Raw genomic sequence first — 19,520 nt, 5'->3', positions numbered from 1 at the left:
ACGATTGCTTGAGCCCAGGAGTTCCAGGTTTTAGTGCATTATGTTCACACCTGTGAATAGCCACTGCATTCCAGGTTAGGCAACATAGGGTGACCCCATCTCTAAAAATAAAATGTATCAAATACAGCTGAGGAACTGAATTTCAAATTAACTTTAGCCACAGTTGGTTAGTGACTATTGTACTGGACAGCACAAATCTAGAAACTTATTTTTTTTTTTAAATTAAACTGTGGAACCAAAACCTAGGCTACAGTTAAGGGAAAAGAGTAACTATTGTAGAACCAGGTGTGTCTTTTCAACAATTACTTTTCTAACACTTGAGAAAATACATACAGTTGTGAACTGGATTTAGAGCTGCGCTACTGGGATGAGGACCACCACATCAGCATCACATGGGTGCCTACCAGAAATTCTAATTATCCTCCAGGCCTTACTCACTGAATCCTAATACCCGGTTTCGAGGCTCAAAAATGTTTTAAAAAGCCCTGTGGGTTATGATGTATGCTACTGTTTAAGAACTACTGCTATAGAGTGCTGAACACAAGGTCCCTCCCTTCTAGGAATTTCTGGTCAAGGATTTCTAGAATATAAACTCCCTGAGAACAGAGGCTTTGCCTTCATCTCTCAGCATCCGGCACTTGTCAAAGCAGTAAGAAGAGGTCAATAAAGATTTGCTATTAGATTGCCATTCTCCACCATCCTGAAGTAATGCTATTTATTCATCTACATTACCTCAATGTGAGGTAAAATATCCTAAAGAACATAGCCATAAACACGATCTAGAACAAAATCTGAAAAACGTAGTTTCGTGTTTTCCTTTGTTTTGGCCAAGAGCATTATATATGTCTGTGCATGTATGTATGTGCGTTGCCATTTTCTTGATAATTTAAAGGAAAGCAAATAATTTGAATAAAACTTTCTTGTGGCTAAAAGGGGAATGTAGGCTGTGACCGCAAACCTTATGAGGATAAGATAGGAGGAGTAGGTTAAAGGATTTAACTCGATCTGGAATGCGGTTTGAAAAGAGAAGGGGATTCTGGAGCGGACGAGAATCCCCCCGGGCGGCGCCCTCACTCGACATTACACTGGACGAACGCTAAAACCTGACTTGTCTGAAATTCAAATTTAGGAGAACTGTACTTTTACTTGCAAAATCTGGCAACTCAGGGTTCGGCCCTCCCAAATCCTTGGCGGATCGCGACCCGCCTGGGTCAAAGGGGACCCCAAATCCTCGGCTGATGGCCGCCCGCCGGGGTCAAATTCCAGCGCCCAGCCTCGCCGCGCCCAGCCGGCCCAGGAATGCGGAAGGGCCGCGGAGCTGCCGTGGGGAGCCGGGGGGTGGCGAGGGCCGGGCTGCGGGTGACCGCCGGGGCGCAGGCAGCGATACCGCGGCAGATCGGAGCAGGCCGAGGAGGCAGCTAAGACCCCGGCCGTGTGCGTCCGGTGCCAGCAGCCCCGCTTCTCTGCGATCCCGGGCACGACTCTGCCAGCCCGGGCGCGAAGAGCCGGCTCACCCCCGTTCCAGTTGGTCCCGCCGCGCCTTCCGGTGCGCCTTCTGCTCCGCCCCTCCAGGCAGGAAGTGCCGGCGCCGCCACTGTCCGGCCACAGCCCTGTGCTTTTCGCTGTAGCTCGTCGTCTCGCGCAGGGCGGCCTTGGTTCTGGTGTTTGGCGCCGGGTGAGTGGCACTCGACCCCGCTCGCGGGACCCCTTGGGCCGCCTCCGTGTCCCCGCGTCCTTCCGGTCGCGCGCCTGCGGCCGGGCAGCGGCGGGACCTGTCAGGCTGGCTGAGGAGGGGGCGCGGGGCCGGAGGTGGAGGGAGGAGGGTAGGCGGCGAGGCCCTGGCCCGCGACGTCCAGGGGCCGGGAGGCTGCAGGCGATGGAGCCGGGTTGGGGAGACGCCCTGCTGGAGAGGTGGCCGGCCCTGCGCCACCTGGGTGACCTCATAGTCACCTGGGCCCTGGACCGCCGGGCAGCCCCGCAGCCAAGGCCTGCGCTCCCCAGGCCGTGGCGGACCCTGGCGGTGGATTAGAGCCGACAGGGCGTATTCGTGTGGAGCACCTGCCCTGTGCCCCACACTGTCCTAGATGCTTTGGAGGGTGCAGGAGCCTCTTAGTGCACGGTCTTGCCGAAGGTGAAGCCTCCAAGGAAACCATTAACAATCCGGCACCCGAGTGTGTGGTTGATAAAGGCTGAAATGTAATAATTTACATCGAGTTGTAATTCTCTCAATGTGCCTTGCATCTTATAAAGGTTTAGTTCATTCGTGTTGATTGAAGAGGACAATTAACAGAAATCGGGAAAGGTTACTTGGAAAAGAATCGTGACCTCACTGAAGGCCTTGAATTCAGCCCTAGGAGGAACTTAGCGTTTCCGGCTGGATGTGTGGGAGGTGGTAATAAGAGCAAAACTCAAAAGCTGGGAATTGTGTCCTGTGAAAAGCAGACCGTGGGAAGACCAGCGGGTATGGAACAGAACTGTAATGACTAATAGTTGGAAATAAGGGTAGATAGGTAAGTGGGACCTTCTTATGGATATCTTGAAAACGTAGGAGAAAGAAAAGATTAGATAAGAAGCCATAGAGAGTAATTTTGGAGTCTTCACTAAGAGAGTAATAAGAAAGGGATGTTTAGAGGGTTCGCTTGGATGTTTAGTTTAAGATGGGTTTGGAATGGTCTTTTGGTAAGAGAAGAATCATAGCATTTAGAATTCAGTAGGACCTTATAGATTACCTTGTGAAGGCCTTGCATTTTATAACTGAGGAAAATGAAACCCAGAGAGGTGAGGTAATTTGCCCAAGGTGGTGAACTCTCCTGAACTTTATAACTAAGAGCACAGCTTTTGCCTTGTGAAAGCTCTGTTGAGTGAAACGCCTTTTTTTTTTTCTTGGCCAGCTTCTGTAATGATTCTAGACTTTGTTCTGGCCCCACGAGTGAAACAACTTTTATGATGGTTGATTCGATGTTTGTTTATGCTTTGATGAGACTAAGCTTGTACAAGATGAACTGCAACTTCCGAAGGACAGATCCCCAGAGGAGGGTTGCTACGGTTAGGAAAGAGAACAGGGGCCCCAACATGGGGCTAGTTTTCCCCTTCTCCCAAGATTCAAAGGCTCCAGGTATCTGGGGATGAGTTTATCATACCGTTTTTGCCAGCATCTTTGGGGTCTTCCTTCCTCATTCCACACATTAGCTTTGGGGTGTCATTGCTTGTTACTCCCATCTATTCACATTTTCATGGTAGGGAATTTCAGCTGCCTCTATGCAGCATATTAGGGGCCAGTGGTTCAAGCTCTGGAGCTAGATTTCTTGAGTACAGATCCTGGTTCTGAGTTCTGCCATTTTCTAGCTGTGTGGCAAGTTGTTTATTCTCTTTACCCTGATTTTCTCCTCCGAGAGAAGAGGCTGATAACAGTATATTATAAATTGTTGTGAGGACTAAATGTGTTAACACAAACGGGATGCTTAAATCAGTGCCTGGTACATCATAAGCACTCAGTTATTGTCCCTGGTTAGTACTGCTTCTTCCAAGTATGGAGCTGGGGTTAGCTGCTGAGTTTCCTTAGGGATCTCTTGGGGAAGAGACTGAAACCATAGGTAGACCATTGAGAAAAGCCTCATATTGGAATTCAGATCTGGGACCTACCTTGTAATGAACATATATGTGTAATTTTGTTTGTGACAGGAAGGAACCATATATATATACACATATTTGCTTAACTAGGACTCTTGGACCACCTGTCGTGTGCAAGGCACACTACTAAGTTCTGCAGTCCAAGGTGGAAAGGCAAAAGGCAATATGGCCAGGCACGGTGGTTTCAATGCTTTGGGAGGCAAAAGTGGTAGGGTCATTTGAAGCTAGGCCAACCTGGGCAACATAGCAAGACCCCAACTGTAGCCCCCTACCCCCTTCTTGCAAAGTAGCCAAGTGTGGTGGCTTATGCCTGTAGTCCCAGTAGCTCAAGAGGCTAAGGCAGCATGATCACTTGAGTCCAAGAGTACAGTGAGCTATGATTGTACCGTAAACCCAGTATGAGAGGTGAACTTCAAAACATTGTATTGAGTGAAAGAAGACAGGCATATGTATGGATATGTACTGTATAATTCCATTTATAAAAAGTTCAAAGACAAAACTAAGCTATGGTGATAGAAATCTGAACAGTGGTTGCCCATGGAAGATGGTGGTTAACTTGGAGAGAATTTTCTGGAACAATGTTAACATTTGTAACTTAACTGGGATGATGGTTACATGGGTATACACATTATAAAAGCTTATTAAGAGGCCAGGTATGGTGGCTCACACCTATAATCATGGCACTTTGGGAGGTCGAGGTGGGTGGATCGTGAGGCCAGGAGTTCAAGACCAGCCTGGCCAACATGGTGAAACGTTGTCTCTATTAAAAATAGAAAAAGTATCTGGATGTGGTGGCACACGCCTAGCTACTTGACCCCAGTGGTGGAGGTTGCACTGAGCTGAGATCACACACTGCACTCCATCCTGGGTGACAGTGAGACTCTGTCTCAAAAAATAAATAAATAATTAATTAAGGTTTGTACATTTGAATGTATATAAATTTCACTGCAGTAAAACAAAATGATATGGGAGCTCAGAGAATAGAAAGTTCGCAGCCAACTGGAATGATCATAAAACCTATAATAGAGAAAGAAATGTCAGTGTTATAATATGTTTGGGGTAAGTGGTAAAATACTTACAGAGTACTAGGGGAAATGCTTCCCTGATGTTAAGAAAAGTTGAAAAAATTGGGTTTGGCTCCCTAAAAAAATACGTATAATTTATGGAACTATCTTTTTTGCCTAAATAGGCAGCATAAAAACAATGATATGTCATTAAGTATATGAGGTTAATTCTATAAAGTATTTTAACTTGATATATAATAAATTCTGTTTATGACTGCTGTTTTCAGACTGTCGCTTGTGTATCCAGTCATTTGAGTCTTCCAGTTAGGACATTCATCTTGACTACAGTAATAACCATGGGAATCCATGAGAAATTTTGAAGATTCTAATAGACCTTGGTGAAGATGAGGTGGAGTAAAAATGACCTTAGGTTAGCCCAGGAACTACTCTCTGCTTTTCTATGTGAATTCATCTACTCTGAGGGCATTACCTTGTGCCTCTGCTCACAAATCAGCATTGCTAAACAAGACCCCCCCCCAGAGTCCTGCCCTCTCTTCTAGCATTCTACTGTGGCCTAGCTAAAATTTGAGCTGTTTATCATCCTTTACTCACAAAATCAGCTCCTCCCTGCCCTTCCCAATTATCTCATTTTTGAGTGGCACCTTTATGCTACCAGTTTTTCAGTCAGTACTTACAAAAAAGGACAGAGCTCTGAGACTCCAATTGGAAAGTGAGAATAACTAGCAAATCAGGAAGTGTTTTGCTGGTCAGAGCCGGAGAAATTCAGCCAGAAGAACAGGATGGTGATGATGGGAATGTTGATTGAGGAAGGGTGACTCGTTCAGTAAAAAGAACCTACAGAACTTGGATGGCAACTGAATAGAAGGAGTTAAACTTTTCTGCTCAGAAATAGAAACTTCCCGGTGCTATGCAAAGTTGATTGTGGTCCCTTGAAACTTGGACTGTGGCTGTAATTCTGAAATAAAGGCATTGCCCTATTTTAACATTAAAGAGGTCATGGAAACAGTGATTTTATTAGTTTTCTATTGGTGTACAACAAATTACTCCAAAACTTAGCACCTTAGAAACAATAAACAATTTTTGAGGGTCAGAGCCAGAGCAGCTTAGGTGGGTGGTTCTGGCACAGGGTCTCTCATGAGGTTGCATCCAGGGGCTGCAGTTGTCTGAAGGAAGATCAGCCTCCCGAATGTCAGACACATAGCTGACAAGTTGGTGCTGGCTGTTTGCTGGAATCCTCAGTTCCCTGCCACATGGATGTCTCCGTAGGGCTGTGGGAGTGTCTTCATGACCTGGCTTCTGCCAATTGAGTGATCCAAGACAGCAGGGCAAAAGCTGAAAGGTCTATTATGACAAAGCCAAACACCCTCATTTCACAATATCTTATTGGTTACACAGGTCAACACTTTTCATTTTGGAGAGGACTGCACAAGGGCATGAGAATTGTAGAGGGCTTTCTTGGAACCTGGCTACCACCATGACCAGAGGAGCAAGTTTAAGTGTTCTGAGGGGCCAGGCAGATAAACTAATAGCTGCTGGGATAAGGAAATGTAGGGAGTAGAGGGGACTGCTTGTTGAACAAGCAATTATTACCTGCAGGAATTTCCAGGATGCTGGTCAGGTGATTCCTTATTGTACAGTTGTTTAAAATATCCGAAATTTAGGTTATGTAAAATGTTTAGTTTTTTAAATGTTGGCAAACTAATTCAATTTTTAAAAGAGGCATTTTAAAGGTCATGCCTGGGGATTACTAAATGAACCTCTGTGTAGACTACATGTAGTTTAGTAGCTGCCAAGTTATGACTTCTGATCTCTTATTTTATGGGTGAGGAAAAATGAGGCCTGGGAAAGCCAAAGTGACCAGCAGTCATACAACTTGTGAATAACAGAACTGTAATTAGTTCTGTCATTCATCTGGAATTAGTTTTGTCATCCAGCATCTCGGTTAAACCATAATGATGACATTGAAAAACTAAGGGGAACTAGATGCATAAACAGCTAGTGTGATCTGAGTGGTTAACTTAATACTCTAAGTGGTTCTCAACCTTCAGGGTGCATTGAAATCACCTGGTGCATTTTTGAAAATACAGTTGCCTCGGCTTTACCCCCAGATAGTCCATTACCTTGAGGCTACAGGCATCACTTTTTGCAGCCAAGATTGAAACCAGAAGATATAACTGCTTTAGGAGCCATATTTACTTGCTCTAGCTGACTTGAAGCCTCAAAGCAATGTTGAGGAAGTCATAGGTAGCTGACGGAATGTGCTCTGTGAGCATCTTCCCCAAGCTTTCGATAAAGCTGAAGTTCATAGACAATTTCTACTTATTGATGATGATGATGTCTATGTTTCTCTTTGCATATCAGTACTGCAGGTGACTTTGCATACATTTTTATTATCAACCAAGTATGTTGATATCACAGCCACCTATAATACATAATACAGTAGTCCTATATTATGCTTCTTTCTGTGGTCCATGGTTTTGCTTTCTGGGTTTCAGTTACCTGTGGTCAACTGAGTCAGAAAATAAGTGAGTACAGTACAATGAGATCTTTTCAGAGAGAGACCTCATCCACATAATTTTTGTTACAGTATGTTCTATTTTGTTATTATTGTTAATCTAACTGTGCTTAATTTATAAATTAAACTTTATCATAGATATGTATATATAAGAAAAAAAACACTATATAGAGTCATTCATCTGCATCTGCAGAGGGTTGGTTCCAGGACCTTCCTGCAGATACCAGAATCTGCACATGCTCAAGTCCTTCATATAAAATGGCATATTATTTGCATAAAACCTACACATATCCTCCTGAATACTTTAAATCATCTCTAGATTGCTTATAATATATAATGCAAATGCCATGTAAATAGTTGTTACACTGTATTTTTATTGTTGTATTTTTTCAAATAAACAATTGATTCTCAGTTGAATCTGTGAGTGTGGAACCTGTGGATATGGAGGGCTGGCTATGTGGGTTGGGTACTATCCCTGGTTTCAGGTATCCACTGGGGGTCTTGGAATGTATCCCCCTCACATAAGGAGGAACTGCTGTATCAATTCTTACATGCCTGCCTTTGATGTAACCTCTAAGTACTAATTCTGTCCTTTAGTTCACTTTATATTAGAAGTTTATAGCAATATCAGAGTAACAGTGTTGCAGAGGAAGGAAGAAGTGTTTTTACTGCTGTTGAGGGTTATTACATTCATTTTGTGCTGTGTTCTGTATTGCTATTTTTTGTCTATACTTTAAGGGTTGGATTTTTTGTTTGTTTGTTTATTTTTGTTTTTTTAATGCTTTTAAGTTAAACGTTAATAAATTTGACAGTCCTAGATCAAAGTTTCAAATGAAAGCTATGACTGATAGCTGCCACCTGACTAAACCCAACCTTGGCTACTACACTGCACAATTCCAGGGATTGCCATTCACATGTCATTTACTTGCTGCGATTCTATTCTGTACATTGATTTCTCTTGTATAGTTTGGCTTTATTTGAAAACTCAACTTGTCTAGGATTTGAATTTAGAGGAATGTAACTGTTCAGAAATCAGTGTTGAATTATATCGGTAGAATTGAAAGTTTTTAAAAATTTTGTGTCAAACTCAAAATAATTAGAAGAGTATTTAGAAGGAAGTAGAAAATATACAGGGTGAACAACCTGTAACAAATGGGGTTTGAACCCTAGCTCGGCCACTAGGTGATTTTGGGCAAGTTGTTTATTATCGTTGACCTTCAGTTTCTTCATGTGGCAGATGGGCATGTTTCATTTAATGCATATAATGTTTCTAGCACATGAGTCACTTAATAAATGATAGTAGCTGTAAGTTGAGTAGACCTTTAATTTTCTCTTTGTTCTTAAGGCAGACAAGTAGATCAGGGCGATTGGGGCTGGAAAAATAGCAAGAACAAAGATAGACAAGATAAGAAATGTCATGGTGCCTTGGGGACATTTGCAGTTTGGTGTTGCTGAAGGAAAAGTACAAAGCAGAGAATGGCTAGAGAGGAGGCTGGAAAGGTCATCCTAGAGTGGGGAAAGGAAGACTCATGTGCCATGCGTAGGAACTTGGTACTTTATCCTTTAGGAAGTGGAGAGCCAAAGAAGATTTTGAAAAGTGGAATGATGAGGTGGTCATATTTATATTTTAGACAACCGTGGCTAGAAAACTAAGGGTAGTTTTGAGAGAGCCAAAAGGCAAGGGGACTAGGGAGGAGGCCATAGAAATATTTTACACAAGAGGTAATAAGGATCCAGTTTAGGGTGGTGGCAGAGGAATGAAGAAGATGAGCAACTCTGAGAAATATTTCTCAATCATCAGGGAGAGGGATTTGGGAAGTTGACTGCTAGGTTTCTGGCTTGTGGGTAGATGATGGGAAAGTTCAGGAGTGGGGAGATAATTGAGTTTTCAGCATGTTGATTATGAATGTCTGTGAGATATCCAGATGGGTGCCTTTCACAGGCATTTAGATATTTGAGTCTCAGGCTCCAAGGAAAGGTCAGGCCTGGAGGTTCAGATTTAGGGGGTGTAGGTTTGGTTTGTCAGAACAGTGAAAGTTGATAAGATCATCCAAGGAATGAAGACTGAAAAGAACTTAAAACCATGTGCTGCCAGAATACTGGGAAACAAGAATATTTAAGTGGAGGTAAACATCTAAGAAGAAAATGGAGGAGGAAGTCTTAGAAATAGGAGAACTGAGCTAGAGTAAGTCAAATACACAATTTTATAATCAGTCTTTCCAATATAATACTTAGCAGTCTTCCTCTTTAGAGCGTAAGTTCTTCAAGGATGGGACCCTTTCCACCTGGACAGTTCATTTCTGCTGTTATGGGGCACCAGGCTAACAGGGCTGAGTCTCCAAAGAAAAGAGGGATAAAATAGTGTCATACAGTAGACTGATTCAAGATTTAGACCAGACTTGGCAATTAAAGTAGTTGCAGTAAGGAACAGAAAGCCAGACTGTGGTGGGTTGAAAAGTGAGTGGGAAGTGAGAAGGTAGAGAAAGCCAAGATACTTATTTCAGAAGGGAAGGAGAGAGGATGGTGATTTCTTTGGGGGCCACAGTTCCCTTCAGATGGATTATTTTGATAAAACTTTGCTTCGCTTTTCAGCTGATATTGTATGTATAGTTTTTATAGGTACCATATACATATACTAATATGCCAGTTTTTAAATGAAGTATGAACAAAAATTTAAAATACAGTATTACGACATTGGGCCTATAGCTGCTCTAATGTATTTGATTGGGACCAGTTAGTGAATTGTTTTTTGGTCTCTTCCATCAACTTGCCTTTTCTGTTTCCTTCTCTTGGGGGTCACCATCAGATGGTGATAGCTCTTCTATCCTTATCAGGCTAACTCCCTATTCTTTCTCACAGGCATTTCCCCTAATAAAATCCTTGGATGTTTAATCCCATCTTGGTATCACCTTCTTGGAGAACTTGGACTAAACTTCAAACATGTTTAAATATAGTATACTTTTGGGTTAGTTGTAGAAGTAGCATGATACAATTAACTGATTTTTATTTGATTTGATATGATTTTTTGAGACAGGGTCTCTTTTTGTCACCCAGGCTTAGGTTAGGGGCACCATCACGGTTTACTGTCCTTGACCTCCCAGACTCAAGTGATCCTCCCACCCCAACCTCCTGAGTAAGTAGCTGGGACCACAGGCATGTGCCACCACACCTAGTTAATTTTTTTTTTTTTTTTTTTTGTAGAGACAAGATCTCACATTGTTGCTCAGGCCTGTCTCAAACTCCTGGGCTCAAGCAGTCTTCCAGACTCAGCCTCCCAGCATGTTGAGATTGCAGGCGTGAGCTACCACACCAAGTTGATAATTTTTTTAAAATAAATATTTAACTCTTTGGGAACTTTTTCTAAATAACTCGATTACAAAAATGACTTGCTGAAGGAAAGAACTAATAATTTTTGCCTTCGGACTTACTTGATTAATCTTCAAGAAATTGAGTCAAAATTTTTAGCATGAGAATGAACCTTAATCTAAGTTTTGGTATTTGAAGAATGAGAACATAATCAAATGCCTTGTTAGTGGACTACATTCTGTCTCTGATTTAATCTTCAACATAACTAAGGGCAAATAACAAACTAAGTTACAGGGAAGAGAAGAAAGTTAACCTTTATTTAGGACTTGTATGTGGGGAGGATAAGGGGTTGGCATGTTAGAGCAAGGACTGTAAGGCTGGTGTACTTCCAAACTACAACACCACTAAGTCAAACTTCAGAACACTCTGTGGGATGCTCTTTAGCTTGAAGAAATAGAAGTAGACAATAAATGTATAAAAATCCCAATACTGGAAGTCCTAGAGACGCAGGTCCCAAATCCCCCTGCTCGGCCATTGGCATGTCTAGTCATTTGTTTTCACATTGCAGGAAGTTATGGAACAGTCTACAAGACCATCATTTTTGACAGCAGTTTCAAGTTTGGATGTCCTGAGACCACCCTTGGGTTTGATTAGTTGCTAACACTCACAGAACTCACTGAAAGCTGTTAGGGTTACAGATGTGTAGGTTTTCAGAGGTGATATTTAGCTAGTAATGGTAGAGCTGAGATTTGGACTCAGGACTTCCTAACTCCAGAGCTGATGGTATTTTTGTGTTTTATTTATTACTTAAAACTGCAAATTAAAAAAAAAGAAATAACAAGTGTCTGTTCTGCTTGATATTTAAATTATCGGTGGCTTTCAAGTGTTGGAGGCTACCACCAAAGCCATATTGCAGAGAATCAAGGAGTGCTTGGGAAGAAGAGAAGAGGGGCTGCACACGGTGGCTCATGTCTATATTCCCAGCAGTTTGGGAGGATCTCTCAAGCCCCAGAGTTCAAGACCAGACTGGGCAATATAGTGAGAATCCCCATCTCTAAAATAAAAAACGGGGGGAAATGGAGAGAGTTCAGTATTAGACTGGAATTCTGAAAATTTTGTCAAGGGAAAGGGGAAATGGAGGGATAGCTAGAAGAGCCAAAAGATGAAAGGGTAAGTTTGATATTTTTAAAGATGAGAGCTTTTTGAACATGACTAGTCTGTTTACATATGTTACCTCATTTAGTTCTTACCTTGCATTGAAGTAGGTATTATGTTTTACTGATAGAAAATCTGAGGCTCAGAGAGGTTATGTTATGCTGGTAGTAAAATGGAAATAATAAGAGTATCTACCATAGGCAACTATTGTGAGGGTTAAGTGGGGACAGTCTTTGTCAGAGTAAGAGATCAACTTTGGAGACTTTCTCTTTGGGGAAACCCTATGCCTTCATGAAGTACCTGCTAGAGTAAGTACTCCATAGACACTAGCTATTGTTAGATATTTTAAATTCTCACTTCATAAAAATTAGTCCGCTGCAATTTAGGAGAAAGTACATCAATAATTTCTATTCTGTTTCTTTATTTTTTAGAGATGGGGATCTCACTGTGTTGCCCAGGCAAGTCTTGAACTCCTAGTCTCAAGTGATCCTCCCACCTTGGCCTCCCAAGGTGTTGGGTTGTAGGCAACCCACTGGCGCCTGGCTAATTCTGTTCTTTCATGTTTGAAAAACTGCTTTTTTTCTTACTCAGTTATTTAATTGTCACATTGAAAATAAAGTTTAGGTGTGTACTATTCCCATGCAATTGAAGTAATAATTCCATATTGATATTTTTAACTACTAACTTAACACCTAAAGTATTCTGTTTTTGCTTTATGTTTTTTGCATTCTTTTTTGTTTTATATTTTTGTGCTTTTTTCAACTCCAGAATTAAACCACCACCATGTCGAGCAAAAAGGCAAAGACCAAGACCACCAAGAAGCGCCCTCAGCGCGCAACATCCAACGTGTTTGCTATGTTTGACCAGTCACAGATTCAGGAGTTCAAAGAGGCCTTCAACATGATTGATCAGAACAGAGACGGTTTCATCGACAAGGAAGATTTGCATGATATGCTCGCTTCTCTAGGTAGACTTTATATTCTTTATTTGCATTTTCCCAAATATAATAATTTGTCTGTGAATCATTTTTTTGTGTGATATACAAATATTTCTCTCCTTATCTCAAAAGGCCTCTGGAGAAATTTCTGGGTGTGGGAGGTGCCATTTTGGGGCTTGGCCAGTCATATAGGGATAAGCTTACAAGGTTGGGGACCTGGCAGATGCTGTGCCCAGGTAGGCTGACGGTCCTGTTAGCTAAATATTTTAGGTCTCTAGATGGAAAGCCAGGGTATGGCTAGGCAGCAAAATACCAGAATTTCAAACAAGTGTAGCTAATACTTAATAAAGGTTGAGTACAGGTTATAAACAAGAAGTGACAGTAAGTAATAATGGTTATCTCTGGGGAGGAGGGGCAGTGCGACTAGAAGAGGAAACACAGGGAAGAAGACTTTCACAATATTTTATATAATTTTGTTTTGTTTGTGTTTTTTTTTGAGATGGAGCCTCGCTCACTCTGTTGCCCAGGCTGGAGTGCAGTGGTGCAGTCTCAGCTCACTGCAACCTCTGCTTCTGGGTTCAAGAGATTCTCCTGCCTCAGCCTCCTGAGTAACTGGGACTACAGGTGTGTGCCACCACACCCAGCTATTTTTTTTTTTCTGGTATTTTTAATAGAGACGGGGGTTTCACAATATTGGGCAGGCTGGTCTCGAACTCCTGACCTCATGATCCGCCTGCCTCTGCCTCCCAAAGTGCTGGGATTATAGGCATGAACCACGGTGCCTGGCGTGTGATTTTTTTTTTTTTTTTTTTTTTTTAGTAATTAAAGGAAATGTAAAGATGCAGGATTTAAAGCAAACACAAACAGTCGTTTGTTACTGTTGGTATTTGGGTGTTAATATTCCTTGTATGAATTTGTGGTTTCTTTTGATCTTAAAATGAAGGACAGGAGGAAATGTCCTTCATGTTCCGCCCAGGGGCAGCAGTTATTTTACAGGTGGGAGTCAAAGGAACTGCAGGCAAAGGAGACCTTGATAGACCAAAGTGGTGGGGGTGAGGCAGGCTGGGAGTGGGTCAGGGATGGCCTGCAGTGAGGCTTTGCACTCTATTCTACTGATTGGCTAAAAAGGCAAAGAAAGAGCGGGGGTCTTTTTTTTTTTCTTTTCATGCCCACAAAATGACTAGCAAAGTTTAGGTGTGTACTTATTCCTATCCAACATATGATTTTGAAAAATTCCAAGCCTAGAAAAAATGGAAAGAACACTGTAGTGAACTCTTATACATCTTTAGCTATATTCTCTAATCATTAACATTTTGCAACTTTTGTTTATCCAGGGTGAGAGGAGAATCATTTTAATCTGATTTGTTGACTTGCAGTTAGATTATAACCTAGTGTTTTTTACATCCAGAATGTCTGAGTGTATTCTTGGGCAAGTCAGTACTGAAGAAGGCCACTGAGGAAAATTGAGGAACTTAGCTGCCTTCCAAAGATTGAACTCTCAAGTCTGTAACCTGAGAGATGATCAATAACCGTTTGGTTGAATGGACAAGTGGTGGTAGAGTCAGAGGTTATCTTTGAGGCCTTCTGTTTTGCAGAAACCCACGCCTTTAAAGATATGTGTTAAAAGAACAACTTCAGCCAAATTAAATTTAAGCGAGTTTAATTGAGCAGTGAACAATATGCAAGTCAGGTAGCCACCAGAATCACAGCAGATTCACAGACTCCAGTGCAGCCATGGAGTAGAAGATTTATAGATAACAAAAAGGGAAATGACGTACAGAAATTAGAAGTGAGGTATGGAATGGCTGGATTGATTACAGCTCTGCATATGCCTTATTTGAACACAGTTTGAACACTCAGCAGTGTAGGAATGGTGGAAGTATGACCACTGGAATTGGCCAAGACTTGGCAGTTGTTACAGACTCATACTCCTAAGTTAGGTTTTCAGTCTTGTCTGACTATTAAGCTACGTTACAGTTCATCCACAAAGACTCAAATGTAGAAGTACAGAGTCTATCTCAGGCCATATTTAGTTTGCTTTAACGTATGTATTTACCTTCCAGGGGAACCTTCATACACTATTGGTAGGAATGTAAATAAGTACAGCCACTGTGGAGGACAGTATGGAGGTTCCTCAGATCATGAAAAATAGAGTTCCCATATAATCCAGCAATCCCACTGCTAGGTATATACCCAAAAGAAAGGATATTAGTTGTATTATTGAAGAGATACCTGAACTCCCATGTTTATTGCAGCACTATTCACAGTAGCCAAGATTTGAAAGCACCAGAAGTGTACATCACCAGATGAACAGATTTTTAAAACGTGGTGCTATGTACAACAGAATACTGTTTGGCCATAAAAAATGAGATCCTGTCATTGCAACAACATGGATGGAACTGGAAGACATTATAAGCCAGGCACAGAAAGACAAGCTTCACATGTTCTTACACATTTGTGGGAGCTAAAAGTTAAAATAATTGAACTCATGGAGATGGAAAGTAGAAGGATGGTTATCAGAGACTGGGAAGGCGAGGAGAAGAGTGGGAATGGTTAATGGATACAAAGTGTAGTTAGATAGAATGAATAAAATGTTCTGTTTGATAGAACAACAAGGTGACTGCAGTCAACAACAATTATTGTACATTTTAAAATAACTCAGTATAATTGGAATGTTGGTAACAAAGAAATGATAAGTGCTTGAAGGGATGGCCATGCCGTTTACCTCAATGTGACTATTATGCATTATATACTTGTATCAAAGTATCTCATATACCCCACAAATATATACACCTACTGTGTACCCATAACAATTTAAATAAATATGAATTTTAAAAAGATGCGTATTTACCTTTCAAATCAGCAGATCACATTGGATGTCTTGTGCAGGTCCATAAGTGCTTTGCCTAAACCAATTCATTTTACATCCCTGTGACTTTTTGTACCCTAGAATTCTCTTCACATCTTTCAGTTATAGTTTTTCTTCCCCCCCAAAAATGCTGCAAGTGAGTTGGGGTAAATTTGGAGGTAGGAAAGTAGATCTTTTTAGCTACTTTCACTTATTTAGTGAATATTGAGTTTAATTTTGGGCTAATTTTGATACTGGAACATTCAGTAGGTACAATCAGGTAGGTTTGCAATGCAGTCAAATAGATGCCAACATGATGTTTAAATGTCACCCAAATTCCCAGGATTAAAACTTACATATGAACCGTAAGTGTAGCTTTGATTGTCATTCTAGCTTTGACTTAGTTGGGTATAATTTTGAGATGCTTCCTTAGATATGAATATCTGACGAATAGATGTTCTTTTCATATAAAATCATACAAACAATGTTGGAAGATGCCTTTGAGATACGAACTTTAACCAGTCAATCTTAGACTTTTTTAAAAAAAGAAGTAAATTCTAAATAGGGCAGCACTGAACAAAGGCTCTGGAATACTGGGTTTGAATGCCAGTTCTCCCACTTCCTCCTGTATCACCCAACCAGTGGTAGAACTGGTATTCAAACCCAGTATTTCAGACCCTTGGTTCAGTGCTGCTTTCCCCACACCATGGGGCCTCAAAAACACTCCCACCATGTCTGGCCATTCCAGAGAGATTTCTTCCACTCTTACGGAAAGATCAAGGGAGTTCCCTCCCCACTGCACTAAAAGAAATGTGCGTACTTGAAGTGGAGATTAAGATTGCCCATTACAAATAATACCAAACAAGACCACAGTTCAGTGATATCAGATACCTTCAAATGCTGCGTATACACATAAACAGCATTTGAAGATATCTACTACTGTTCAAAGATGCTCCCAATTCAAAACCATGCTAATAGTTTAAACTTAAATGGCCAACTTACAAATACAACTTTGAAGCATACCAACTCATTGGCATATCTGTATCACAATTGGAAATATGAATATTTAGATTGTTTTGAATGACTGGTATTGAACTGACTCCCCTGATGGACCCTTGATGTTATCAGCATTCAGGGTATAGGCCAGGCTCAGTGATGCACGCCTATAATCCCAGCACTTTGGGAGACCAAGGCAGGTGGCTCACTTGAGCTCAGGAGTTCAAGACCAGCCTGGGCAACATAGTGAAGCCCAGTCTGTACAAAAATTAGCTGGGTGTGGTGGCACATGCCTGTAGTTCAAAAAAAATTAAAATGTAATAATATGACACTGCCTGGTGTCAGGTTTTTGTTTTGTTTTTAATGAAAAATAATAGAAAGTTCACATAAATGAATAAATAACCTTCACTGTAACCCTGGAGTACATTTTTATATTATTTTTTATGTTGTCAAAAATAATCTCTTAAAAATGTTCTTAAAATTAATTGAAAAATTAATTTCAAATGATGTAAATTTAAAAAATATGTTGGGGAGCATAATAATAGTGAAATAACTTAATTGAAATTAGTGTTTTTGTCTTTAAATGTTAAAATGTGAATTCTTACAGGGAAGAATCCCACTGATGCATACCTTGATGCCATGATGAATGAGGCTCCAGGCCCCATCAATTTCACCATGTTCCTCACCATGTTTGGTGAGAAGTTAAATGGCACAGATCCTGAAGATGTCATCAGAAATGCTTTTGCTTGCTTTGATGAAGAAGCAACAGGTGAGTGCTGTTTGTTTATGCCCAGCCTCATTCCAGACTATATTAAGTACTTCTCTGAAATAGAAAGGGTTTTCTTTTTTTACCTCTAGAAAATACTTGCTTAAGATTAATTTTGTAAGCATATGATCTATTTCTGAGCTTTTAAATATTTGATCTAATATTAATACAGAACTCTAAAAACAATCAGAAAATGTAATGATATAGTTCATGTAGCCTTAATTCACTTATTTTTTTATAGATACGGATATTCTGAGATCGTTTATAAGATTGACTAGCTTTAGAAATGAATTATTAAAGTGCCAGGAAGTATTCATGATTGCTTTCTTCCTTCTGTTGCCTTCCAGGCACCATTCAGGAAGATTACCTGAGAGAGCTGCTGACAACCATGGGGGATCGGTTTACGGATGAGGAAGTGGATGAGCTGTACAGAGAAGCGCCTATTGACAAAAAGGGGAACTTCAATTACATCGAGTTCACACGCATCCTGAAACATGGAGCAAAAGACAAAGATGACTGAAAGAACTTTAGCTAAAACCTTCCAATTACATTGTCTTACTCTGTTTTATTTCTCAGATACTTTCCCCACCCTCATAGAACCTGTTGCATGCAACTTAGTTTCACAGCTTTGCCTCTTTTTTGTGATGTATTTATTCCAGACCTTTCTGCCACTTAGCACTTGTATAATCAGACTGGAAATGGGGATGAGGGTGTAAATTGTATTGAAAAAGAGATCGCGAATAAAAATCAACAAATGTGAAAGCCCAGGAAAATATATTCGTATTTCTGGTTTTGCTGGATTTTTACATTTTTATATAATAAAAATGCTATTTTGAAATAAAGATTATGCTGACTCAAATGCAATGTAATGGCAAGTTAAACAAATGATTGGTAGGTGGGGGTAGTCCTTTTTTCAGGTTTTCACTTCATATGATTCAGGTTTTATGGTAAAATTGATTTTTCACATATATGAGACTGTTCTTCAGGATTTTTAAGTACCCTTTAACATTATTATGCAGTAAAACCTAGTTATGCCTTTGTTTTTGTCATGCTTCTAGTCAGATGTTTAAACAAATGATAAATATAGAATATATCTGGGAAAACATTAAACATTGCATTCGTCTAATATTCTGAGAGGCAAAATTCTGAAGATTAGTTATTGTACATTTTCTGTATGTGAAGCATTGTGCATACACAATTTTTGCTGAATCCTCCCAGCAACCTTATGGGATTTTTATTAGTCCTGTATTTCAAGTGGGAGGACTTAGCCAGCTTAAGTAGTTGATCAGGGTCACTGTTAGGATGTGAGAGTTGGAATTCCAACCTAGGGCACTTAACTTCAGAGCTCACAGTTCTAGAATCACGATATTGTATGAAAAGCCCCAAATGCCTAAAAGTCAAAGACATTTCTGTTCTGTTATGACATAATTCTGTAGTCATTATTGAAGTTTAAAATAAACTTGGGGTACTTGATTATTGGAACAGAATTTCAGAAAATTCTATCCCAGGTTAAAAAAAAATACTATTTTATATTTGAAGGCAGTTCATGAAATATGGAGACTAGAAAATAGTCAAAAGACAAGGCTGCTTAAACTCATTTAGAGCCCTCAAGGCCAAGCAATACGAGAATGAAGAGAAACATCTAAAAAAGGAAAACATCTGTTTTAAAAAATTACCTAACGGTTGTTCAACACCAATTTTCCCTTCTGGTGGTGTTTTATCTGCTTAACATCAAAGCATTTATATGTTGTTTAATATTGGTGCTTTACAACTTGGTGCAGTGGGCTGGGCTGAATTCACTCGCTAACAATTTTCCCAGGCTTCCTTTTATCATTAGAATGAGGGAGCTTCCCCATTTGTTACCTACTCCTCTTGGTCGCTGAGGTATCAGTTCTTTTTATTAATAGACCTGAAGTTTAGACTGAAGCTCCTGCTCAAGACCTCACAAATACAAAAATCCACAGCTGGCTCTTTTTTCCACTTAGAAGTTTAAAGTCACCACAAAGTGTCACAAAACCAGGTGGAGAATCACTGTGTTTCACAGGAAACAGAAAAATGTGGGATAATCTTGATCATCGCTGAACCACTGTCAGTCACCTGTTAGGTGTCCAACACTGTTGTCAGCGTTGGGAATAACAGCTGGGTCAGACAAGGCTGCTGCCCTCATGGGACTGCATTCTCTGCTGGGAGACAATCCATGTGCAATATCAGGTAAGTGCTGTGCAGAGAACTGGCCACACATGACAGGGTGGTCAGGAAAGGCCTCTGAGGGGGTAGTTAGCTGAGATCTGAATGATAGGAGGGAGGTCCGGCCCCCATAATATGAAGATGAGGGTGAGGCT

At 40.7% G+C, this 19,520-nt stretch overlaps 1 protein-coding gene across 4 annotated transcripts; it reads left to right on the top strand.

Annotated features, from left to right (window-relative positions):
• Positions 1 to 1,574: 1,574 nt before the first annotated feature.
• MYL12B (myosin light chain 12B) lies at positions 1,575 to 18,020 on the top strand. 4 transcript variants are annotated; one of them, XM_017963904.4, is made up of 5 exons: positions 1,575 to 1,675; positions 10,225 to 10,303; positions 12,400 to 12,598; positions 17,020 to 17,181; positions 17,526 to 18,020. In XM_017963904.4, the coding sequence occupies exons 3-5, from the start codon at positions 12,415 to 12,417 to the stop codon at positions 17,696 to 17,698; spliced, it is 519 nt and encodes a 172-aa protein (XP_017819393.1). In that variant the 5' UTR covers positions 1,575 to 1,675; positions 10,225 to 10,303; positions 12,400 to 12,414; the 3' UTR covers positions 17,699 to 18,020. The 4 variants fall into 4 exon arrangements, with proteins under 4 accessions (XP_017819393.1, XP_002757131.1, XP_008977810.1 ...); XM_078347838.1 differs by lacking the exon at positions 1,575 to 1,675 and adding an exon at positions 1,984 to 2,196; XM_002757085.6 differs by lacking the exon at positions 10,225 to 10,303.
• Positions 18,021 to 19,520: the final 1,500 nt, after the last annotated feature.

Source organism: Callithrix jacchus, chromosome 13 (genome assembly GCF_049354715.1).
Source record: "Callithrix jacchus isolate 240 chromosome 13, calJac240_pri, whole genome shotgun sequence".
Classification (NCBI taxonomy): Eukaryota; Metazoa; Chordata; class Mammalia; order Primates; family Cebidae; genus Callithrix; species Callithrix jacchus.
The sequence above is the reverse complement of the archived record's forward strand: the minus strand, read 5'-3'. Positions and strand labels throughout refer to the sequence as shown.

Coding starts and splice junctions, on each gene's coding strand:
- MYL12B (XM_002757085.6), top strand. CDS start 12,415: ATGTCGAGCAAAAAGGCAAAGACCAAGACCACCAAGAAGCGCCCTCAG. Junction 12,599..17,019: donor TGATATGCTCGCTTCTCTAG/GTAGACTTTATA, acceptor GAATTCTTACAG/GGAAGAATCCCACTGATGCA. Junction 17,182..17,525: donor CTTTGATGAAGAAGCAACAG/GTGAGTGCTGTT, acceptor GTTGCCTTCCAG/GCACCATTCAGGAAGATTAC.